Genomic DNA, 26,924 nt, shown 5'->3' with positions numbered 1-26,924 from the left:
GTCATATTGTGGACCCTTATTGGATTTTGAATTGAGCACTGCAGCAATATATAGGGAGGGTTAGGGTTATGTTGCCTCTTTACCACTACCAGTGCCACTTTTAAATTTAGGAGTCAGATTTTCCTTTGCCCCTGGTGGGTGTTTCATAAAGCTGTTCGTAAGTTAAGAGTGACTGGTGATCCTTTCTTGTGGTAAATGATATTCACCACTGAATGTTCATTCATGATTATTTAGCGCATGAGAAAGGATCACCAGTTGTTCTTAAAGTTGCTCTTAGCCTATGAACAGCTTTATGAAACACCCACCTGGTATTTTTCTCCAAGCACATCCACTGTGTCATACTATACTTGTATTTCACACCCACCTTTGCCCCTGGTGGGTGTTTCATAAAGCTGTTTGTAAGTTAAGAGTGACTGGTGATCCTTTCTTGTTGTAAATGATATTCACCATTGAATGTTCATTCATGATTATTTAGCGCATGAGAAAGGATCACCAGTTGTTCTTAAAGTTGTTCTTAACTTATGAACAGCTTTATGAAACACTCACCTGGTATTCTTCTCCAAGCACATCCACTGTGTCATACTATACTTGTATTTCACAGCTACAGTTATGAAATAGTGTATATTTACTTTGTCTACCAGCAGTTGGACTAATTTGGTCTTATACCACATGGGCTAATTTCACTTGGTCCACTTTTGTTTTGGTCTAATTGCTGTTTGGTCTTCACCAACCTTGGTCTAATACCCACTTAGTCTTGGGGCGGTATTCAATTCTAAGTATTGATTGACTAAGTAAATTACTTAGTATTTTACTTGGCTATTAAAGCAAAATGCTTTCATATTCAGATCTCTTATTTCATTTTACCCAAACTTTATAAGCAAATACTATCATAAAACCAAAGTCAAATAATTTGCAGTGTATGTATTCAGTCCAGCCATGCACAACACGGTCAATTACATATATTTTGTAAACTGCATGATGCAAGCCAGACTTACATGTAAGCCAGGTAGGCAGCTGACCAAAAAATAAAATTGAATACCAAAGAGGTTTTATAAGTATTTCACTTCAGCAAATACTTAGTAAATACTTAAAATTCTAGCTTAACTATTGTATTGAAATCCAGCCCTGGTTAATGTGTCTACTCATTATTTTGTACTTTTATCTTAGAATAAAAATTTGGTTCATGAACAGCACATATAAAGTGGATATTAGACATTGTGCTTATATGTATAACTCAACTGGAAATTAGACAAAATGATAATATCGGTATTATTTTAGATCAAATGGTCAAACAGGTTGTAGGATTAGACCATGTGGGCTGGACTAAAAGAAAAGTAGGCAAAGGGGGTATAGATCAAGTGGCAATTTATCTACATGTGTTTGCAACCAGTCTGACTCATATTGGGCGATTCTATACGTGTCATACGGGACATTTTAACAACAATTTCTATAGTTTCCTAGCCATACGCTTGAGCAATAAAATATTCTTTTTTGTCAGTGATAAAGCTATTGTGGGTAGTCATGTGAAAAACTAATAACCAACACACAAAAAATTGATTATGGGTAAATTATAGGAAAAAATGTGTGTCGTACGGGACGCAGAAATGTCCCGTACATTTTAAGCTCTAATTCACCTATGGACAACATATTTTTGTTGGTTGTCAGTTTTTTGCATGTCTACCCAATAGTACTTTAATATTGCCACAAAGCAAATAGAAGTTCTTTGTTCGTTCAGACAGCAGGTTGAAAAATGTTGTGAAAATGGCTGATTTTTCTCGCATGGAATTGCCCATTTGTTATTTTGTAGTGCCACTGTTTTTAGTACTAACCCCCAGAGCTCATTTGCTACCATGCTACAATGTATTTAGTACATAATTACCCACACACGAGGTCATTCATCACAGATGATATTTCACACAAGAGAAAACTGTGTACAATACATTTACATTATAATCGCGTAAGCTCCTAAAAAGTCAGGTTTAACTTTACCATGGTCTAACTCTGTGTTCAAGTTATGGAAAGCCAAACGTTTCAAAATTTTGTTTACAGTGATTTTTTCTCATGTTAACTGTGCTATTCACTAATTAATGGTGAAAACAATTGTCATACATGTAGCCTACTTATCCTTCCCAGGCAGTTAATAATGTTTTTGGAGTCAAATGAGCTGATACATTGAACCTCTACTGTTGGAGATTTATGTGACAACTGGCTTTCCTTAGTTAAACTACAGCTTAAAACCAGAGTTTAGATTAAACCCGACTTCAGAATAAGGGCCAAAGTATTTTTTTCAGACTAGGGGCCTGTAACTTTATATTGATCGTTCATGAAGCTGATTTTTACGGTTGATCATACACAATAATCAATGCAATAAATCATTGAAAGCAGCCCTATGATCAGTTGCTAAGCTTTGTATACGGGGCACAGATAATGCAATCATGTGTGTTACATGTATGTACATCTTTAGAGCCAAATCACACTCATCAGATGAAAGTAATGGGGATGAGATTGATTCAGTGCCCCGAATGACAAATATTGCCCCTGATATATACATTGCGTATAAAAAAAACGGGACAGATTTGAAAAGTCTATAAAATTTTTGTTTCAAATTATGATCTCTATATTTTGGTGTCAATACGTTCTCTTGAGTCTTATCCTTCAAATGCCATTTAAATAATTTAGTTTCGTTCATGCTTGAGTGAACACGGAATGTTTTTGTCTGGGGTAAAAAAGGAGGCTTGCGCCAAAATGGCATAAAATTATAAATATGATGGTCAGACTTCGTGCTAATCAGCAAACTTCCTCTTAACCTTTTCATTATCTTTGCCATATTTTTCGAATTATGCTGTCAAAATTCATTTCCAAATCTACTTATTTGCTTGAATAGTTCTTTTGTTGTTCCTTTTTAATATGTTCTCTTTTAGCTTTGAATATTTCTAGGCAAGAACATTTTTTTTAAAAACCAAAGTATGGGAGAGCATGTTTTTTTTTCAAATCCTTTCATTGTGTGCTACAAAGGTTATGGTGTCTTTAAACAGTGGTATACTGAGGGGTGGGGGCTCGGGGTACTCCCCCCCCAAAAAAAATTATATTATGACCAAGGAAGAAAAAGTGGAAAGGAAAATAACAGAAAACATAGAAAGTGAAATATGATATCGTTTTCTCAATATTATGTCAAAATCACAAAAATGGATATTTAATAAAAAAGTGAAATTTTTTGCTTGCTCGCTTCACAACTTTTTAATACTAATACATTTTACCAGATCTGCCATATCTTGCTCCTTCAAAATTTACTCAACACACCATTGCCATTGAAAGACAGGAATCTTTTCCTGTTTGTCCAGTCAAGCACATAATTAAACTTGGTAAAAGATTCAATAACCCCTTGAAAATAGAATTCATGTCTTTTATAGGTACCGTAACATAATTTGTTTCACATAATAATTATTAAAGGTACCATAACGTAATTTGTTTCACATAATAAAAGGATTTGAATAATTACAAATTCTCCCAATTAATAATGCAAATCTTCTTGCTTGGGTTGACAAAAAGTCTCTTCTTTTCTTACTTATGAAGGAAAATTCAAAGGTAAAAGAAGTTTAAATGAAAAGCAATATAATTCAGGTAAATAAATGAATTTGTAAATGAAATTTGACAGCATAATTCGAAAATTATGGCAAAGATAATAAAAAGATTAAGAGGAAGTCTGCTGATTAGCCAAAAGTCAAATCATCAAATTTCTCATTTCTGCCATTTTGGTGCAAGCCTCTTTTTGATCCCCCGACAAAAACGTCCCGTGTTTGCTCAAGCATGAACAAAATTTATTTTTTTAAATGGCATTTCAAAGATAAGATTTTAGAGCATCTATGAACATCAAAATATAGATATAATAATTTGAAACAAAATTTTCATAGAATTTTCAAAACTGTCCCGTTTTTTTTAATACGAACTGTATATATATATATATATATATATAAATGTGTAAAGTTATACATGTACAACAGCTTTTGGCAACTCTTTTTTATTTAAATATTGTAAAGAAATGGATGAAGAGAACAATGGTAGGCGTAGCTTAAATCAAGGTTCCCCAGAGCTATCTACCCTTTGGAAAAATTGGTGATGCCGAAAAAATGTCTCTGCCGGGAATCGAACCCGGGCCCCCAGCTTTGAACGCCGGTGCCTTAACCACTAGACCACAGAGACGGTTAGTAGCTAGGGCGAGCCCGATCCGATTGACCGTCAGATAGACAGATTTTCGACACTATACCAATTATATATTCCTTTGTCGGGTGAAGGAATATATAATTGGTATAGTGTCGAAAATCTGTCTATCTGACGGTCAATCGGATCGGGCTCGCCCTAGCTACTAACCGTCTCTGTGGTCTAGTGGTTAAGGCACCGGCGTTCAAAGCTGGGGGCCCGGGTTCGATTCCCGGCAGCGACATTTTTTCGGCATCACAATTTTTCCAAAGGGTAGATAGCTCTGGGGAACCTTGATTTAAGCTACGCCTACCATTGTTCTCTTCATCCATTTCTTTACAATATATATATATATATATATATATATATATATATATATATATATATATATATACACCAAATGACCACTAATAAATCATCATTATTGAGTTATGACACTTACTGGGGTTGTTATAAACTTTCAACAACTTCCATGACTTGTATTTTCTTCAGAACATTATTCTTATAGCCTTTGTACTGGAACGCATGTGCATGAGTCATATCATACTGTAGTATTATGCAAATTTATTTTTAGTAGCCATCAGCCTTAACATTTGCCCATGTCTACCCATGACTAACTAATTCAGATTTTTGTATGGATTCCACTTGTGAGTGATATTTTACCTGGGGGGTGTTTCACAAAGATTTAAGTATGACTTAGAGTCGCACTTAAATGCCTAGTTGCGCGCAAAATAAAAGGCATGACAGCATTGGTCAGATCATGCCAAGAGGACGCGCACTACTGCGTATTGATCAATAAGATTGCGCGTTGCATATCTTGTACGCGTCGACATTTAAGTGCGACCTAAGTCATACTTAAATCTTTGTGAAACACCTCCCTGGAATATAGTGTGTAGTGGGGAAAAAATTCCACTGACCAACCAAGGAGAAATGGAAAATGATCTTGTGGTTAATCTAATTGAATTTCGATCTGCGGTGGAAATTTTTGTAGCCATCAACCTTGACATTTTCTCCAATGTGCATGTCTGTCCATGATTTTTGTACAGATTCTTCTTGTGAGTACATACATGTATGCAGCCTGTACTGGAAATAATATTTCTTCTCACTGACTTTTGAGAGAAATAGATAGTATTCTACTGTTCAAATTGATTTTTTGGGTTTTCTCATGGAACTTTATGAAATTAATTTTCTGTCCCTGACTAACTAATGAGATTTTGTATTGATTCGGCTTCTGAGTATGTAGACTATTATGTAACCTGTACTGGGGAAAAACACTTCCACTCACTGAATTTACAGAAAAGTGGAGAATATTCTAGTCGTTGGGATGATTGTTTGGATTCCTTGTCAAAGCCTGTAGCCTAGTCAGGTCCAGATTTGAGAAAAGTAGACTGCCTTAGGCAAATCGTGTTAATGCTGAATTGAGAAGTGTTTTAACATAATTTGAGGGCACTGAGTCCAAATTAGCTGTTTGCCAACCTTGATTGTGATGTTAAAATCCTCAAATTGGCAAAAACAAAATGGCCGCCATTCTACACCCATTTTTACTCTATTTTGACCCCCAAAACTTGTAACAAAAATGTTTGTCAACGTTTTTTGGTACTATTTGATCTAAAAAATAACATACTAAAAATTCACCAAAATCCGTATCCTGGAAAGTGGTTATTTTTTAAGATGGCGTCTAAGATGGCCGCCATTAACTGAAAATTAAAATAACCGGCACTTTATCTACCCTAGACACCTTTTTCGGTGCATACATGTATTCAATGGTGGTGGGCGAAAAAGGAAAGAGTGAACATAAGCACTCCAGGGTACCTGAAAATCCAAGATTGCGTAAAAATGGCTGTCATGGCCTAAAAATTCATAATTCATCTTTTACGTATTTCAGTGTCTTTTATTTGGGTTTTATTCATTGGTGATTTCAAGGGTCAAGAAGTAAACCGGGACAAGTTACAATACAAGGACAGTGAACCGTCTACTATGTTAAAAAATCCAAGATGGCTTTCAAAATTGGAGTCTAAAATAATTATCTAAAAACTCCCAAACCCGACATGGTTTGTTTAATACCTGCCTTGGGCATATGATATTGGTGTCTAACCCATATGGTTTAATGGGTCAAGAAATACATTGGGACAAGTAAAACTATACGGTCTATGGTCCTCCATGTCCAAAAATCCAGGATGACTTGCAAAAATGGAGTATAAAATGTCTGTCGTTAATTAAAAAACGACACAGTTTGTTTAATAACCGCCTGGAGAATATGATTTTTTAGTATGACGCATGGTTTAAAGGGTCAAGTATTAGATTGGGACAAGTTACAAGGACAGTTAGTGGTTCCATTATGTCCAAAAATCCATAATGGCTTCAAAAAATTGAGTCTATATAGGCTATTCTCACCGAAAAAGTGACATAGTTTAATATCAGCCCGGGGCATATGATTCTGGTGTTTAACCCATGGTTTAAAGGGTCAAGTAATAAATAAGGACAAGTTACAAGGACAGTCAGAGGTCAAGCATGTCCCAGAATCCAAAAAGGCTTCCAAGATTGGAGTCTAAAATGGCTATTGTTACCTGAAACTGTCATAGTTTGTTTAATATCCGCCTGGGGTATATGATTATGTTGTCTAACCCTTGGTTTAAATGGTCAAGTAATACATAAAGATAAGTTACAAGGGCAATCAATGGTCCTGTATGTCTAAAAATCCAAGATGGCTTCCAATTAAAGAGTCTAAAATGGCTGCTGATACTTCAAAATTGACATAATCTATTTAGAATCCATCTGGGAGATAGGATGTTGGTGTCTACACTACGGTTTCAAGGGTTGAATAATACTTTTGGATTAGTTACAATGGTATGAAGCTGTCTATTTTGCCTATTATTGAAAGTTGGCTATCAAAATGAGTCTAAAAAGAATTCTATCAGCTAAACATAGTCATAATTAGATGAACAAAATCTACACTATTGTGGTTTGTAGGCTGAAATAATAAATCGGAACAAATAAAAAGGATGACCAGTTTCCTTTTCGTCGTAAAAAGTTCAAAGCGACTTATAAAATTGCGTGAAAATGACTGCTGTCCCCTAATCATGAAACTATAGGATAGTCCTAAGCACAAAAATGACGTGTCTTGAAATACTTATCAGTAAATTATGGAAATTTTTAGGTGAAAGTGTACCTTATTTTTAAAAGTTTTTTTGGGATGTTTTCTTGCAACACCACCTAATTATGTCACTAATTCTTGTAAAACATATTTTCATGAGTCTTATAGGAACAGAGACACCAAAATAGTGGCACTAGATGGGATATGAAGTACTGTCATTTTTGTAACAATGGTGGCCAATTCGAATGTAATTTTTGGAGCGTTCTTCATTTTTTTGACAAAATGGACAGCAGTGTGTCCTTGTAATCCGTCTTCACCTATATCATATGACCCTTGAAATCATGAGAAAGGCACAAAAATGTTCTTACATTGTAGGTAGATAGTATATGAACCTTTCAGCCAGATTTTTAAGAAAAGCAACTATTTTTTAAGCCATCATCATTTTGGGGGGCAAACTGCACCACTGATAAACCTTGAAATTTTTCCAATGTAATTTTTCCCTTTGGAATCATGATTTTTTATGTTTATTTTTTTCTCGGTAGACCCCAATGTTATTTCTACCAAGTGGATATCATATGAATTTTGACCATTTCAAAGTTACAACGTCCATTATAGACGCCATTTTGGAAGGTAATCTTGGATTCTCTGATGCACTATCTTGTAAAAATTTCCTGGTTCATTATTTGCCTTGAAAGCTTTTTGATGATTTCGATTTTGAGATTTACTTAATTTTTGGAGTTGATGGTACAACGACTGCCGTTGTGGACGCTATGTTGGATTTTTAGGGAACCTTGACAACGTTTTGTAACTATGACCTGTGTCAATAGACTTATCCTAACATGCCTAAATTTCATGAAATAGACAAAACCCTAAAATTTATGAAATTTCAAAATCATAACCTCGGTTAAGATTTTATGTCGACTTCGCCGCCGCCGCCGTCGGAAAAGCGACGTCCATATCTTGCTTCTATATGCAGGCGAACAAAAAATGGCAGACACATTAAAGATATCACAATGTGAATATATGCCAGCATCGCCCCTAAATTATCAAACATTTGGTCATATTATTTATCAAATCAGCAGCTGTGAATCATGGCAGCCATCTTGGAATTAAAGATGGCTGACGAATCAATCGGACACATCATGTTTGCAACCCTGGGTATCAAAAATAACGCGTAGATCCCAAGTTTTGAAATATAATCAACAATAAAAATTGTTTAATATGGGAAACTGCATTAAAAATGCCGCCATTTTGTTTTTTGCCGATTTGAGGATGAAAACGTCGGAATCAAGTTTGGCAAACAGCATTTTTGGATTCAGCACCCCTGAATTACCTTAAAACAATTGATAAATCAGCATTAACACAAAATGCCTAAAGCACTTTTTCTGAGCCCATTTATTAAAATCTGGTCAAGGCTTGTAGCCTAATCTGTACTGGATAGAAATTACCATCCATGAACTGAGGAGAAATGATGAATACTCTAGTGCTATTTTCTTGATGATCTTTCAAATGTTAGTTGGGTTTTCTCATTGAGCTATGCTGTTCTAGAAGCAGACATTGCCTCTAATATGTTCTTTTCTTGCCTAGCAGTTCTAATTTTATTTTGTAAAATCTTTAAAATGCTTTAAGAATACTTTGCTTCTATCAGTAGATGCTTTACTGCAGCTGTTGGACTTCTTTTCTGATGATCTTCACATTCTTCTTTCGACTTCCACTGCATTCTATCCTTTGAAAATGCTGCTTATTAGAGATACTCTGCTAAATCTATATTATTAGGAGTGGGCTATACATGGGAACCATTTTTTTCTATTCCTTGTAATGTATATCAACATGAAATGACAATATTTTTTGTCTCGGGTCTGAGAAAAAAGTGTACCGGGCCTAAATCCAAAATGGCCACCAGAACCCCCCCCCCAAAGCACAGTTTTGGCCACAACTTCTTTATTTGGTGGTCTTTTTCTTTGGTTTTGGTGTCTATCCATATGTATTTGGGGGCAGGCAATTTGTTTTTCCTATAATTAGTACTTTTAGACCATTATTTGTAGAGTTTATAAGGTAATTTTACCTAAATTCAATTTTTATAGCCCTTTTTTCCGCCAAGAAGTAGGTTTTATCGTCCTGGGGTTCTTGGATATTTAATGGTATGAGGTCAACAATAGCAAGCAGCTTCATATAGCTACAATGTATATCGCGTTTATTCCTCTACTATGGGTTTTACGGATATTTGTGAAATATAAAAAAATGTTTATTATCCATAGGGGCTATACAGTATACAATGTAATGTACATGCTGCACTGCATAAATGCATTGGCCACCATGGCATGGCCTGTATAAACTATAGTGTTATACATGTAGAAATGAGCTCTTAGGTTTAGAATTAGATGCCTCAGAAATTGAAGATATGTTTTGTCTCAGAAATTTAATTGTTACTTGCATGGAATCCTTGGTTCTGATTGGCTGTTGATCAATGTTACCATGATAGTTACCTGACCCCATAAACATAGGCCAGTTAGACACCACAACCAGGTAAAAAAAAGCCTCCAAATGAAGAAGATATGGCTAGATATGTGATGTACATATATGATATGATATTTGTATGTGCAATTTACGTTGCTGGTTTCATCATGTATATCAGCTGACAAGCAATCAAATTCACAATTCACAATCTAATTTTAAACCTTAAGAGCTTATTTCTATGACAGTATATTTTATATACAGGTCTTGTCATATGTCATAGTGGTCAATGCATGGATATATGCAGTGTAGTATGCACAGTAACAGTATATTGTATACTGTACAATGTATAGCACCTATGGATAATTAACATTTTTTTTTATTTAATAAGATATATTTCACAAATAACCGTAAAACCTTAGAGGAATAAAAGCAATATAGCTCTAAGAAGCTGCTTGCTGTTGACCTCGTACCATCTAATATCCAAGAACTCCAGGACGATAAAACCTACATTTGGCTGAAAAAGGGCTATAAAATTTGGAAAATTTAGGTATAATTACCTTTAAACTCTGCAAATAATGGTTTAAAAGTGCTAATTATAGGAAAAACAAATTGCCCGCCCCCAAAACATATGAATAGACACCAAAACCAGAGAAAAAGACCACCAAATAAAGAAGTCATGGCAAAAACCGCAATTTTGGGGGGTTTTGGCGGCCATTTTGGCCCGGCACACTTTTTTCTCGGACTCGAGACAAAAAATATTGTCATTTCATGTTGAGATAAGGTAAAAGGAACAAAAAAAACTGTTGCCACAGTAAAACCCAAAATCAACTATTTATAGCCCACTCCTATTTCATAGTTTTATAATTTTATAGCACAGGAATTAAAATTGCAATGATACCACAACCCTGTGTCCATGTGACGATCATGGGAAGAAACTGGCAAGTTTACCAGACGTAGGGATTACCATTGGGGTTGGTATAACTTAAGGAAGTGGTCGCAACGTACATGCCAACCATATAATTTTAACTGCAAAATTTGTATTTTGATGGAGAAGGTAAGTGTTGCTAATGGAGAGGATGGATTCATTCAAACTGCCATGCTCTTTGCTGTTATCTCTCTCTCGTCAGGTCCTTAGGTTACGGATAATCGACCAGCTAGTCGTGGTGGTGACGTACTCCTTACAAACCAAGCTTGCAGAATCACCTTTGTTAATTGGGGCCATCGTCTTTCCAGAAATAACCTGTATATCTGTCACTGTTTATCTTCTCAGTTGAATGAAAGGTTTTCCAGTCAGGAGGAAGAAGTCATCAATCGTTTGGTCGGAGAGCTAGAGATGTTGAGGAGGGAGAACCAGAGACTCTTCCAGGAACTAGCCACGGCGAGAGAGGCTGGAGCCGAGGACAGGAAAAGATGTGAGAATTTACAGGTATGTCTTGGAGTCGTGGAGGTGTTGTGGTGTAGTGGTTGTGTAACTTGCTTCTTAAACCAAGGGTTGAGGGTTTGAATCCCACCCGGTACTAATGTCCTTTGGCAAGGCACTTATTCATGTTTGTCACTCTCCACCCAGGTGTTAAATGGGTAAATGGTAGGATGTGAATGTCAGTGGAATTAGATTGGCACATGTGCACTGATAAACAGTTGCCTGGCCGGGATACTCCCCAGGAGTGGAGATGGTGCACTGTATGTATGGAACAGTGATGGATCCTATGACCGGGGTAATAATGATTTACAATGTAGAGCGCTTTGAAACCAATGTATGAAGCGCTGTATAAATGTAACTATTATTTTTATTATTATCTGATCTACTGAATTTGACTGATATAATGGGTCAGCTCAGTTGTGAAAAGCTTGGTAACTTTATTGGCCATGCCCTTGGATACCCCATATACTGGGCTCAATGACCCTTATTCTATAGTTGGGTTACATTTAAAGGACATGTCCACCCTAACAAAAGCTTGTTTTAAATAAAAAGAGAAAAATTCAACAAGCATAACACTTAAAATTTCATCAAAATCGGATGTAAAATAAAAAAGTTATGACATTTTAAAGTTTCGCTTCATTTCACAAAACAGTTATATGCACATCTCGGTCGGTATGCAAATGAGGGAACTGATGATATCACTCACTATTTCTTTTATTATATGAAATATGAAATATTTTTATTTTCTCGTCATTGTCATGTGAAATGAAGTTTCACGTGTTCATTTCTCCCTGAACATGTGGAATTTCATTATTTTAACATTTTGTGCTTCAGGCAAGGAGGTCCTAATCATCAAATTCGTAAAAATTGAAATATTGTATAATTCAAACAATAAAAAACAAAAGAAATATTGAGTGAGTGACATCATCGGCTCTGTCATTTGGATGTAACTGGCTCGTTCATATAACTTTTTTGTTAAAAATAAGTGAAACTTTGAAATGTCATAACGATGGCAGTTTCCTGACATCGGGGCTCAGACTGGAACCTCAAAAAAACTAAAAGTTCTCTCCTACCTCAGTCTCGATCGGCCGTTTTTGTTATGAATCATAACAAAATGGCTGATCGAGACTGGGGTAGAAGGAGAGAACTTTTCGTTTTTTTGAGGTTCCAGTCTGTGCCTCGATGTCAGGAAACTGCCACTCGTTAGACCTTCATCCATATAATCGTGGTAAGTGCATAATTTCTGTTTTCACAATTCATTTGGAGAAATATTTAGACCATAAATCACGCTAGTCCCGTGAGTATGGTCAAATACACGGTGAGCCCCTGGGCTCCTGCCCGCACAGCGGGCGGGAGCTCCCTGGGTTATATGTGATGGTGTTCTTGAACTGGTCAACAGAGGAGGCCGTCTTTACTGCAGCAGGTAGATGATTCCATAGTTTTGCAGCGACTACAGGGAAGAACATTTCACCAGCACCTTTCTTGGAAAGGTGCTGAAGAAGCCAGATTGATGATGATGAACAAGCATTATGTACTTGAGAACGACAAATTAGAATGTTATCAGTATAAATCATTCATAACTATCTGGGAAGGATAAATAAGATGGTTGGCTTCACCTGTAAAAAAAAATTGGAAAAAGCAGAGTAAACAGAAGTAGCATACAATTAGTGCCTCAATCACAAAGAGGACCAGCTCCAAAATGCTCCTGAGCATTTTGACACCTTTTCAGAAAAAAAATTGGTCAAATTGGGAGTATTGGGTTTAAAAAAGAAGTTTAAGGCCTGGGCACATGCTTCATTAAAACAAAACAACAATATAGTTTGTAAAGTACCTTAACCCGTATTGTAAGTGAAAGAACATGTAATTATAAATCTATGACTTTAAGCTCAAAACGTGTTTTGTCTTGGACTTCTAAATAATCATTCCCCCCCTCCCTGTACAGAAGGGATAAGTGACAGTTACTTAGCTTATTGACATTCATGAGATGAAATGACATTTTTGCCGTTAAGGGACAAAACAGGAATGCCTATATGTAAATATGGTACTTGTGTTGTGTCATGAACAGGGAAAAATAAGTATATGTAGGGGGAATAACTTGTCAATTCTGTCCATCATATTGACCTTTTTTATAGGGCCCAAAGGCAACTCACAGGGGATAAATAGCCCCATGCCCTCACATAGTTTTGTTTTTGCTGGTAGTGAAAACTTGTATTTGTTTTGTATATGTATGCAGGCCGCTGTAGAGAGACTAGAGATGGACGTAGAGCGACTGACTGCTGAGAACTTCCGTCTGAAGTTTGCTGCCGACACTGGCTACCAGGTGACTGGTGATGATCTTATGGCTGCTATGTCAGGTAATCCTTTGTCAGAGCTGTTATCCTTCAGTGTATCATTGACTTCACTAGATTGCAAGTTTCTTACCACGCCCTTTTGACCAATCAAAGTTCAAGGATTGCAAGGTTATCTGTTAAATTTTTGTTATCATTATTCTTATTTTGTATGTTTTGAAATTTTAATCAATGATCGTGGTCAGTGAAATGAATTAATGCAACCCTGGATGAACCTATTGTATCTGAATAGTTAAAGAGATCTGTAAAGACAATGTTCTGTAGAGATAAATCAACAATTGAACTTGACAATAGAAAGCATTCAAAATCATTTTGTCTATCTTTCCTATGCAGATGCAGATACAGGCTTCCAGTCCCTGCCATCTCCAGGAAAAGATGGCCATCATCGGGAGATCCAGGACAACGTACCTTCTCCAATTCTGGAGGCCCAGTCAGAGCATGAGACCAGACTTCTTGCCATGAAGACAGAGACAGAGAGCATGCGCAAACTCCAGGAGCTCCTCACAAAAGCTCATGCAGAGAACCGACGGCTGAAGGCCATTCAGCAGAACGCTGAAAGCAACACCAACCATGAGGTGGAGATGGCTAAGGTCAAGGCCGAATTGGGTCTCGCCCAAGTGGAAGGTGAGAGACTGAGGGAAGAGAGGGCCCAACTGAAGAAGGAGGTTGAGGAAGGGAGACAGGAGATTCAAGAGCAGATGCAGAAGAACAAGGAGTTAGAAGCTATCATGGTGAGGTACACCAGAAAAGAAAGGGAATCTCAAAGGAATGATGTAAGACATGGTGAAGAGAGGACGGAGAGTGTTAAAGAAACTCAGAAAGATAGTAGCTCTGAAGTTTTGATGAGATCACAACCTAGTGGGATTCAATGTGAACAAAATGTGACAGAAAATTCGATGGATACCTTCAGTTATCAGTCTGAAGCATTGCATTCTTTTAATGCGAGAGGTGGACAGAGTGGTATTGCAACAAGTGGGAATGTTGCAAAAGGTACAAGTGAAGGAATCCTCAGAAACAAGTATTCTATATCATCTCATGACAATGGACATGTTCACAAGAGTTTGGGGAATGATTTTGATGAGGACAGTGGAAAGGTTGATGCCAAGGCAACTGTTCCAACAGATCAGCTGGTGTCCAGAGCTTTTGTTGTGAGGAATGACGGTAGAGAATCTGTGCAGGAATTGCCAAACTCTAAGGTGTCATTGACATTGCCTCTGACATCCTTGGATGCAGGAAGCGACAAAACCATGCACATACATGTAGATAGTGAGTACGACACACAGAGAGCTGGGAACTACCCACGAGAAACACCTGATGCAGTTGTTGACTGGAAGTACCTTGCCATGAGCCCTAGCCCAGAGAATGAGATGAGGACGATTGCACAGTATGTTGCTCGTCCACGGGATCTTGAGACACCGTCTGAGATTGAGAGTGAGACAGAGTCTAGGGCCAGTGATCTCTTCATGTCAAGCAATGTCTCCTCGCCCATTGGTAGATTATTGTCTGCTTCAGAGAGAAGGCCAAGCCTCGGGGGAATGATTGTTGCTCGGGCGCAGACATCCCCTGAAGGAGACAGTCCAGTCTATTCTGGAGATTCCCAAGTTAAAGATGACACTCTGATAGATGAATCTTACTTGGAAACAAGCCCGGACTATGTCACTGCTGATGAGAATTCTGTTGGCAGGACTTCAGCCATCAACAAGCAGACTGTTATGTACGAAGCATCAGATTCTAGCAAAGCAGTACTAAAGGAAGATGGTCTAACACCCTACTATACACCCATGGTGCAGCGTAACAAGCTGAAGTTCTCATCACTGTCCTCGAGCCTGGAGTCTCTGAGGAGTATTTCACGTAAAGCCAGGGAAGACATTGATGCAGAGCATCCTACTACTGACATCGTGTCAAAGAAAGAGGAGCCAAAGATGGAACAAAATGTGCCCACACTTGAGATGGAAAGAAAGTGGATTCAGGAAGAACTTGGAAGGATACGCCTTGACAACAACATTCCTGGAGAAAAATATCCAGATTTAGCAAGGAGACTCAGTGGAGATAAACAGTTTGAATCAATAGCATTATCATCAAGTAGAGAGAATTTGCAATTTTTGCCACCAAGAAATGTGCCACGATGGCGAAAATTCCAGTTTAGAAGTAGATCATCTAGAACATCAGAAACAACGCAGCAACCATCATCCCTTCAGTCTGCTCTACATTCCAAAGGTGCAGGCTTCAGGAGAAGTCCTACTAGGACTGTGAGCTTAACGAGATTGGATTTGAGTGGTGGGACAGGGGATGAGCTATTAAGGACATCTCCAACACTTGGGTTGGGGACACCTTCAAGTTATAGGCAAAAGACATCACCAGAGAGATCCTATGTCCAACGTGCTGTTTCTCCAATACGAAGCAGTAGTGATGACATGTCTGATGAGTACAAGCCTCTTCCAGATGAATTAAGAAAACCTCATGTATTGGCTGAGCGTACTCCAGTGAAAGCCAACAAAAGAACAGTTCCTACTCAGAAAACTAACCCATCACCTGTACAGAGCTTACCCCCTACTCATTCTCTGACTAACTCGGGAAATGACAGCGAAAGAAAAATGACAACTGCATCACCATCAAGTAAGGGCATACATGTACCACTTGCAAATGGAAGTATGGGTGGATATGAAACATGCAGTGATCCCTCCATTCAACCAGTTTTGGCTGGTAATGCAAGTCCTCCTAAATCTAGAGATTTACCGATTGTGGGTACAGGCACTGACAGCAAAGTCACCTCAGGTAGTCTTTCCAGGGTTAGTGATCCAGCCACAGTGATAGTTTCCACCATTCCTCAACACACAAAGGCATCAAAACTTTCACCTCATTCCAAGGTAGTTGAGAATCCCAATGGCAGAGAAGACCCGTTTTCCACCCAAACGATATGCGACCTTCAGAAACCTGACCTTGACAAACACGGTGGCAGCGGTGGGATATATTCACCTTTGACCCCTAATGACTTGGATACTTTGGCTGAAAAGATCATCCAGGAGGCTGACTCTGGTGTGTCACTGACCAGCAATGCCAGCATCAAGAATGGATTCCCAACCAACATGTATGAACATAGACTGTTGTCCAAGGATGAGCAGACATATGCCAATTCCTTGATAGCCAAGTACATAGAGCATTCGCAGGACAAAGTTTGAGGAGTTGAACTGAGGAATGACATCTTGTGGTGTGGATTCAGCTTCACAAAGTCCTTTATCAGATTTCGGTACACATATTTCGTTTGCATATTGGAAAATTTGATTTTGTTATGTTTTGTTTTTTTAAGGGTCAAACAAAACATTTTTTTATTAAAAAGGGCTGAATATTGCTGTTCAAATCTCTGTGTGTTTTGTTATCAGTGGTGGTTATTTTTATCCTGAGACTTTTTTTTCACAACTGTTCTGTATGTTTCTGGATGTGTTAAGTAAATTTTTTATTTAAAATCTGTGCTGAAAACCCTAGAAAAAATCATTACTGATGAATGAAATTTCTGTTATAATGTTTATTTTACTTGTATCTTTTTGTATTTCATATCCAGCTAAGTATTATTTCAAAAACTTTTAGATCAAATTTTCTGTGTGCTGTGCATTTTTTTACCATTCCTTCTTAAATAGTTATTTATTTAGTAATTACCATTTGTGTAAAAATTGATATTTAAAATACTAATATAATATTGATGTATATATTTTTTTGATAAAGAATAATGGAATTATGGATTATATTTTCTGAGCTCTGTACATTTTCTTGTAAAAACACTGTTATTACATGCGAGGTCTTTGAATTTCAAGATATTTAGCACAATTATTGTTTTAATTTACATGAGTTTTAAAACGCTTGCCATGCACGGTGCTTAATATCATTTGCCTAATATCCTAGATATACAAAAAAAAATATACGAGAAAATGAAAAAAATGATAATTTCCTGTCTTTAGAGATTATTGTGACATTTTTAGGAAGAAAACACAAGAAATTTTACTGATCTCGATATGAAATCTGGACTCCTTATTGGCCAAAATTCTCATCCAATCCTCCTGTAAATTTGTGCATTTATCATTATGCATGCTAATCATCAGGTTAATTAATGATATATGCAGTTTGTAGATAAAACTTTTAATGAATTTCTTTTAAAAAATAGTACATTGGGTGATTTCAAGTACGGTGTTCGGTGTTGGTGTTGAGAGCGTAAAAAGGCTGCTGAACCGAGCTCCAACACCGAGCTGAGTTCAGAGGAGTGATACCGATCGCGTTATCGATATCCTATGACGTCACGCAGCTGCACTGCTGATCATCTCCACTTGACGCGAGAAATTCTTGACGACGAAAGTGAAATTGGGAAGAAATTGCAGTAAAATCTTATCGTACAAAATGCACAGGTTAAAATCACTGCAATATTCAGAAAGCATAAATATTATTTTTCATTAAAATGTGTAAAACTCTAATGATTTGAGCTCATCTTAACTGTAATAGATAATTTTACGGGGGTGTTTCATCGTGTTCTCCTCCTGTTCGTGAACTACAGTTCATCAACACCAACACCGAACTTGAAATCACGATTTCCCCAATCCCTGGGGGTTGGTGTTGGTGAATAGGGAAATTGCACGTAGATCGTCAAAACCAGCTGTAATGCTCGGTTCAGCAGACGACATTCAACACCAGAGCTCAACACAAACTGCCGGAAATATGTCATATTTTCCGAGGTCAATCCCAACACCAGCGTGATTTCAAGTACGGTGTTGTAGCTGGTGTTGTCACAACACCAGATTTCAACACCGTACTTGAAATCACCCATTGATGTGTGGTCAGTCTAAATTGAAGGTTGATGGGAATCTATTACACATGCCCCTGGAATTCTATGTTTCAGAAATATATGCAGGAAATTAATGCCTGAAAATGCTCATTGTGAAACTTGTGAACAGGACACTCTAATTTCATTCCAAGGCCAATCACATGATATAAAGTATTTGTACGCACTGACAAAAAAAGAAAAAAAAATTGATGAGGCTCTTGCCAAAAATATTACAGTGAACAAATATGGATATGCATATATTTATTTTTTTTATGTTTCATTTGTTTTTAAGATTTTTTCACTGCACCTGAATAGGCCTGTATTCTGTTTTTTTTTAGTTGAATTTGTTATGCCTTCAGTTCTTGGCAGTATAATTTAAAGCTATTCAGGTTGTGAATGTGTGTTCAGTTGTTCTTAAATTCATTTGTATAATCAGTAAGCAATATGTTACAGGACCCATAGGTATGCTTGGAGACACAATTTCAATGTCATTCCCATTGTGAGTGAAGTGATCATGTTGTAAAGATGCCAACTTTTTGGCAGCATCAAAAATATGTCAGGGTTCATAGATATTTTTTCATAATATATTTTCCCACAAGTCATTTTGCTACACATAACAATTGCAGCAATGGTGGATTAAGGAGGGGTGCACAAGAAATGCCTCCCTCCATAGGGAATCACCCATTAAACTTAAATATTTCTAAGATATTACTAAATCCACAAGAATTGTCATATGCACCCTACATGTATCTGTTTTAAATTTTACTCTTTGCACCCCATTATTTAACAGTGGATCTGTTGATTGTGTTAATTGAGAAAAAGTTCAAAACATGATTTTAGTTTTACTCCAATATACAAGTATGATTTTGCCTCTTAAAATATGTTTCCACTTGCTGTTCTAATTGTTGTCACCTCAAACTATGATTGTAATGATTGCATTTGTTACACAAATATGTGAGTGGATATGATAAGTCTAAAAAAGTTGTTGAAATTTCCGATTGGCAACACATACCTTCAATCCTATGGGGCCATGATATCATTGATATTTTGTATTAGTGTATTTTTAATGAAGAGTTAAAAGAGATATATGTATGATAGGGAATGTGATAAGTAGGTGAAGTTATTTGATGACATCATTAATCTATTTTTCATAGTGCAACTGTATGTCAAACAAAACTAACAGCTGCAGGTACTTTTATGAAGGTAAAATGTGCACAGGGACATCGTAGAATTGGTTTGAACAATTACACAATTCATATTCAAACACAATCATAATCAAAGTGTAATTGATATTGCTGGAGTGTGTAGTCCAGGCCTGTTCGTACTAATTAAAGGTCATGAATGTTCAGTCATATTGGATCACATTGATATACTAGTATTATTTTGTAATATTTGTTCATCATTTACATTTGTTAACAGAAATCCAATATGCAAGTATGTTCATCCTTGTAAGATCATCTTTGTGCTAATTCGTGATATTTTTTTATGCTGCAGACTTTCTGTCTATGTCAAACACAGTTATTATTTGCAGTGTGTTGATCAAATATCTTTTCTTTATTGATGCTGTCCAGGCTCAATGATATTGCAACGTTGTAAATTTGAATTTATTTTGTATTTTTAATTCATGCACAGCCGCTGTATTTCACAAACAATTTTGTATTCACAAGCATTCTTTCCCCTCCCCTTCTCCATCTCACTCTCTCTCTCTGACTCTCTATGTCCCTTGTTGTCTCTCCCTCTCTCCCTTCTATTTAATCTCTATCTTTATAATGTATACTTCATGATTTTTAATTATCTTATTTCTAACATTTTATGTCGAGAGGTGATCAAGCTAGCTTTGTAATCACACGAAACATGTACTCTGTCAAATTCTGAGTGTGATTGGATTTAATGAATTAATGATGAACACAGTCTAGTCTCTTGAATCCAGTGATTTTTTTTTGTCATGGAAAATGAACCTTATATTGTTTTATATGCCTTTCTTGTCAAATTTCTTCCCATTTTTTAAAGGGAAGTGGGAACTAATGTACTTAGTTGATTATGAGCTTTAAGTTAGAAATCATAGAAATTATGAATGAAAACAATCCTGAGAAACTCAAATTCATGAAAAGGTCAAATTTTGATAATTATGATACCAATAATAAAAGATAACATCAAAATTTCCCAGGTTAGCCACTTCAATTCCACACACCTATTCTACCAGCTGGTCCTGCTTACTATAGTAATGTTCTTACCCCAGCTTTAGCATGGCTTCTCTGGTCAGGATCCAAGTATTCATGGAATTTTTCTACTGGATACCCATTTACTTCACCTGGGTGGATAGTGGCAAATTTAGATAAATGCCTTGCCAAAGGACACAATGCTGCAACGGATTACATATGTGTTTCTCTTGGAAGTTATGTAAATCTCTTCCCCTGTATTACTGAATGTGCTGTACTAAGTTTGGGGGCGTCGTGGTCTAGTGGTTGCAACTCTTGTCTTTCAATCAGAAGGACGTGGGTTCGAATCCCAGCCATGTCGTGTTTTTCTTTAGCAAGAAATTAACCCACATCGCGCTGCACTCACGAAGGTGAGGTGAATGGGTACCCAGCAGGATTAATTCCTTGAATGCACCAAGCGCCTTTAGCAGCTGGAGCTACAGCCGGGGTGATATATAGTGCGCCATTGAATAAGCAACTAGATCGGCGCCTCATAAATGCTATATATTATTATTGTTATTAAGTTGGACAAGAAAAAGAAGAAAAGGTTGTCTGTTGATTGTATAACCTCAATGTATAAAATATACCATCTTCTTTCTTGTAGGTTGTAATCCATAAACCCATAACTTTTGACCTCAGAGAGTACATGCAATTAGCTGGTTTAATGACGTAGTTAATCAGTTATCTTTCAAAAAGTTATTTTCCACGAGTATGTACATTTCACAAACAGCTTTTTAGAAATACACTGAATGGGTACCAGTATTTTGAATATGACAAGAATTTCAGTAGCTTATGTGTACCTGTTTCTGCAATAGCTGTTACATAGCAGGCGTAGACCTTTTTAGAAACATTTTGAAGTTAGATCACACTACTCTTTAAAGCCTGTATTAAGCTTTGGTAAAGGACCAATGATATAAATTATACTTGAATATCATCTAATATTCCTATCTTAAAAGCTAATAGTATCTGTTTGATCTTTATCGTTCATGGGCTAATTATCTGTGAAAAGTTAAATATTCACACTAAACACATCTAGTGTTCACTGTTTGCGATATTTTGTTTTCATTTGAAAGGAGAGCATTTATCTTATGAATTTAAGGATTCAATATCATGAAGCTACAGACAAAGATTATATCCTGATTTTTTTTAGTCCATTCCATGCTTTGGAATAGGTTTAATATGGAATAGAAAATCTACACCGATGTCTTATTTTGTTTGCGCACCCAAATGGCACGCACTTATTTTCGTTTAAACATGCATAATATATCCTGTAACAACATTTTCATTTCATATCCACATGATAACTGCTTTATGGCATACTCTTACAATTCAGTACTGAATTGTAAGAGTAATTGCCATATTTTAGGGTGTTTAGCTAAGCTGAAGAAGGCTTTTATGTGTACATGTACTTTGATTTTATTTTCATTCCATCCTCACGATTATCAATACAATGTAATTCCCCTGCTCTGTGGCGGACCGTGACCCGGAGGAGACAAAGCATTGGGGGTGGGGGCGCAGCATTGTTCACAAACAATACAATGCCCCTCCAATGCTATGTCTCCTCCCGGTCACGGTCCGCTACTGCCCCTGCATTTTATCTGCTCTTATTTATTTGAATTTTCAGACATCTTTAATAGAACTTTATTTCTTAAAAAAGATTATTATATTACAAAATTACTGATAAATTTGTTTACATTGAGAGAGATAATTAATGTTAAAAAAACACAAGCAGAATGTGCAGTTTTGAAGGTTATGTAAAGTTTCCCTCTCCTATTTTATTTTTATAGCAAGAACCTGATATCATATCAACCTTATCTCGTGTCAAAAGGAACCTGCATTTCTCACAACTGTTGTATTCATATCAAGACTTATCCTTCTTTTCTAAAGAATTTGAACTTTATTCTCACATTCCAATAGCTGATAAGACAGCGTGCAAGCTCTATTTTTAGCATGTTTTGTTTTTGAAACTTAGTAAATACACACGCACTGCTTTACAATTTTTTTTTATCCTTTTCAAGCAATTTTTGTCATTTATTTTGCCACTACTAGTTGATAAAGTTTTGAGCATGTTGTATGTGGATTTGTTGTTAATTTCCTTTAAGTGCATTAAGCATCAACATATGATGGAAAGTGAACTTTTTAAATTTTATGCATTGTTATTATTATGAATATTATCAAAGGCTGTTTTTTTTTCTCTTGATGTGAAGTTGCTGTGCTGCACACGTTTTTTTCAGCATTATATAGTTATTTGCACTGTGACTTAACCAGTTTTTTTTAATGGAGCTAAATTACTTTATTTATCTTGGAACTCATTGATATTTTGTAACAACATTTCATGTGACACTTTATCTATGTTGCTCTTTATTGATCCGTTGTTGATCCTAAATGTAGATCTTTTTCATTTGTGCAAATAAGGCTACCACATTATGGGCTCCTCATATTTGGCCAGATTAAATATATTAGTATAACAGGTAAATTGGGGTTTTCTTATTAACTTTTAAACACATGAAAGGGCTCCAGTTATAAGTAAAGTCATTCATAACGTACTAAACAGCTTACTAAAATTATAATCTGTGTTGCTAATGTTTCAGCTGAATTGCTCAAATAGGAGAATTGATATATTCATCTATGCATTCCTTATTTTTATTTTGGCTATACTTTGGGTTTTTATGAGCAGTTTACAATACCATATTTATTGCTTCCTTTTCTTTAGGGACATAATAGAAAGAGCCTTTTAGGACATACCAGACACCCACACCTGTTACCCATGAACATGTAATTCCCACAGAAAGATCTACTGTGTACAAACATTGAACTACGAACATGTGGTTGACAGTTAAGATCTAGAATGTGTAAAGAAAGTTTATAGAAATTTGAAGCCACATTTATCATTGCTGGAGCCAGGGGCATTGCCCTGATACACGTTTCAAATTTCTTTTTTTGTTTGATCTGTCACAAATTCAAATACCCCCCCTCCTTTCTCTGCCCAAATGAGAAAATGTCATGTCCCTCTTTTTTCCTTAGGAACTAATGATTTTCCTTTTTTTTTGGGGGGGGGAGGGGGCCTTTAGAAAATACAACTGAATCTGCAACTAGCTATATTTTACAACATATCCCCCTTGAGTATAAATCACTTTACAAGAGCCAAGTATAAAGAATAACAACATAAATAATGATTTGGAGTGTTTCTGTGACGTTGGATGTGGGGTTTTTGCTCCTGTGTGTTATTGGGATGATTTTATCAAATAAAGATTCACATCACTATGTTAAAAAGCAAATACACATGTTGCTCGGGCATTAGAATAATTATACACAATTGTTATCTTTGAGAAAGTCCAAACACCTTAATATTATAACTGTCCTGAAGGTTCCTCATGCGTATAATTCTAACTAATGCCCTTGATGTGTATTATTTGTATATTAACACATCATCTGACTCTCTTATGTGATGGTTCAATTGTTACCATCATCTACATCATTATTTGTTTTATGTCAACTATGAAATGATGCTAATTCTCGACTCCCTGGAATTTGAATGTATTACGTTAATCATACACCAAACCACTCACTAGAATATGGCTAATTATGATGTAACACCCATTTTTCTGTCCCAAGCCTCTGATATAATAAGGGCTTGGTGGTTGAAATAAACCTTCATTTTGCTTGAATTTGGTAAGCTCTTATTGATAAATTGTGGAAATGTAATGATTTTATAAACACAAACTACTTACTGTTCTTCATGTCTTTATTTTCTTTAATGTTGGTTTTCTGTTAGATGTTGCACATATTGATAAGATATAGAAATGTGATATTTTGGTGAAGTGTTATATCTAAGTCTACCAAATTTAGTATTGTACTCAGTCAAGAGTTGTATGACAAAAAGTATTGATTTATATAGAGATGGGAAGAAGTTTTACGAGCATAAAACATTTCCCAAAGATTTGTGTGCTAAAGTAGCACTTTAAAGGACAAGTCCACCCCAACAAAAAGTTGATTTGAATAAAAAGAGAAAAATCAAACAAGCATAACACTGAAGATTTCATCAAAATGGGATGTAAAATAAGAAGGTTATGGCATTTAATAATTTTGCTTAATTTTACAAAAGTTATATGCACATCCTGGTCGGTATGCAAATGAGAAGACTGATGACGTCACCCACTCGTATTTTATATGAAATAGGAAATATTCTCATTTTCTCCTCATTGTCCAGTGAAACAACGATTAATTCCTCCCTGAACATGTGGAATTGCCATTGTTAATACTATATGGTTAAGTCAAGTTGTTCCTTATATTGTCAAATATGTAAAAAAGAAAATGAAATATTTTATATATTTCAAACAATAAAAAACAGAAGAAATAGTGAGTGAAGGACATCATCGTCTCATTTGCATGTCACTGAATTGTGCATATTGCTGTTCTGTGAAAAATAAGCGAAAATTTTAAAATGTCATAACTTATTTTACATCCGATTTTGATGAAATTTTCAGCGTCATGCTAGTTTGATTTTTCTCTATTTATTCGAATCAACATTTTTCTGGGGTGGGTGGACTTGACCTTTAATGAACAAAATCATGAAAATAAGGATAAAATAGAGGGTCGAATGTTTACTACCAGTGGATAGAATATATATATCTGACATTCCGTATATGACCAGTGACAATGGCTCCAAGCTTTATTTCGTCAAAGATATATGGTAGTAGGGGTAGAGTTGCAATAAGGTTTTATGGTAGGTGTAGGATAGGGTATAGTGGACAATCAAGGGTTGAAGTTTATAATTCCGTTAGTGTGTGGAATTTACAGCGGAGCAAATGTCATGAAACCTTTGAAAATAAATTGGCATTCAGGAAGACATCTCAAAGGCGATGACTTTGACAGGGTCAAAGTCATCGCCTGGGACAGTAAAATGGCCCTAATTCTTCCGCCGATCAAAATAGTTCCAAAGTTTTTAATATTTCTCCCCAATTTGGGAAAAGGAAGTTCAGTAGTTACCCTCTATAGAATCGGTATTAAGTGGCCAATTATAGTTATTAACTTTTGTGAATCAGATATGAAATTAAAAATTTGAGAATGTGTTGGCTCGAATGAATATCTTTTGCCTTTCTGTTGTAAATAGGCCTGTGCGACCTGTAATCAGAGAGGGGTGACAACGAAAATTGAAAGGGAGGAGAGTGGTGACTCAGATAAAATTTGGAGGGAGAGGGGAATGGCAGAGAAAAATGTCTAGAGGGATGGGGGAGGTGTCAGTAAAGTGAGCGATCGATGGAGAGAAAATTGAAAGGAAGAATAACAGAAAGAAATGCTAAGAATGAGAATAGAGAGGGGGAACAGAGAGAAACAGACAGAAAATTGGAAACGGAATTGCATTTTAGTAAACGAAAAGGGGACTGCAGTTTAGGTGCATGATGAATTGTTATAAAAACTCTTGATTCGTACATTCCCTTTTTTATGAGAGCGCCGTTAAAAACCAACAACAACATTGTGACAAACATCGGGCTGCAATTGAGGAACATTTCACTGATTGACAGTAAATACTCATGAAAACTGACACCAAGTAATTTGAATCTTTATCTGAATTGTGCAGTTATGTTTCAGGTTTTTCCAAAAATGTGGATTTATAGATAAATACCGTCATTTTGTTTTCGTTTCTGACAGTTCATTATTTTCTCCCTCCTAAACTTTAAACATGTGACAGTAATATCCAGTTTGCCATTGTATTTTCTTAAAAAGCCAGTCATAATCATTTACGAGTGGAGAGGTCGAGAGAACAAAAATATAATGCTGGTAGATGAAGATGACATTGCGTGCGTCAAAATAGAAGAACAAACAAAAAGTAAAAAACCACACACACACAAGACGGTCATACACCTCACGCACGAAGACATTGTACTGTAGGAAAGGGCCGACGGCCGCCCCTAGACTTTCAAGTAGTACAACAAAAGGGAAAGAGAGAACAAAAGAGAAAGAATGGAAAAGAAATATGCTTTGCTTAACTTACACTCTGAAAATAGAGTAAAATTTTACCCATTACTGGGTAGAGAGGGAACATGCATGCTTGCTGGTTATTTTTGTTGTTCTTTTTGCACGCCATATTGGGCTATTTCAACGCAATATTGCGTAGACATGGTAAAATAAAAAAAATACCTAACCAACATGCATGTTCCCGTTTCCCCCAATATTGGGTAAACCCCCTTTTTTGGAGTGTATAAATATACCTGCAACTCGATATGACACTCCTTTTATTAATGGAAAGAGAGAGGGGAAAAAACATCACAATTTGATACCCCCCCCAAAAAAAAAAGCCTGTTGTCGCCCCTGCTATAGCCGGGACACATGTTTATCAACCTGAACTCGGAGATGTATTCGTCAGAAGAGGGCTACTCCAAATTTATAGTCAAGAGGGTTA

General features: G+C 36.3%; 1 protein-coding gene across 2 annotated transcripts in view; it reads left to right on the top strand.

Moving 5' to 3' along the window:
• The window catches only part of LOC121431750, a 46,852-nt gene extending 22,522 nt beyond the window's left edge, over window positions 1–24,330 (top strand). For both annotated transcript variants that reach the window (XM_041629446.1, XM_041629445.1), the window contains 3 exons: window positions 11,019–11,174; window positions 13,402–13,522; window positions 13,850–24,330. In XM_041629446.1, the coding sequence (XP_041485380.1) occupies window positions 11,019–11,174; window positions 13,402–13,522; window positions 13,850–16,695 (3,123 nt within the window). In that variant the 3' untranslated portion in view covers window positions 16,696–24,330. The remainder of the gene's footprint in view (window positions 1–11,018; window positions 11,175–13,401; window positions 13,523–13,849) is intronic.
• Window positions 24,331–26,924: the final 2,594 nt, after the last annotated feature.

Source organism: Lytechinus variegatus, chromosome 18, assembly GCF_018143015.1.
Source record: "Lytechinus variegatus isolate NC3 chromosome 18, Lvar_3.0, whole genome shotgun sequence".
Lineage (NCBI taxonomy): Eukaryota > Metazoa > Echinodermata > Echinoidea > Temnopleuroida > Toxopneustidae > Lytechinus > Lytechinus variegatus.
This window is presented reverse-complemented; position numbering and strand designations above follow the sequence as displayed.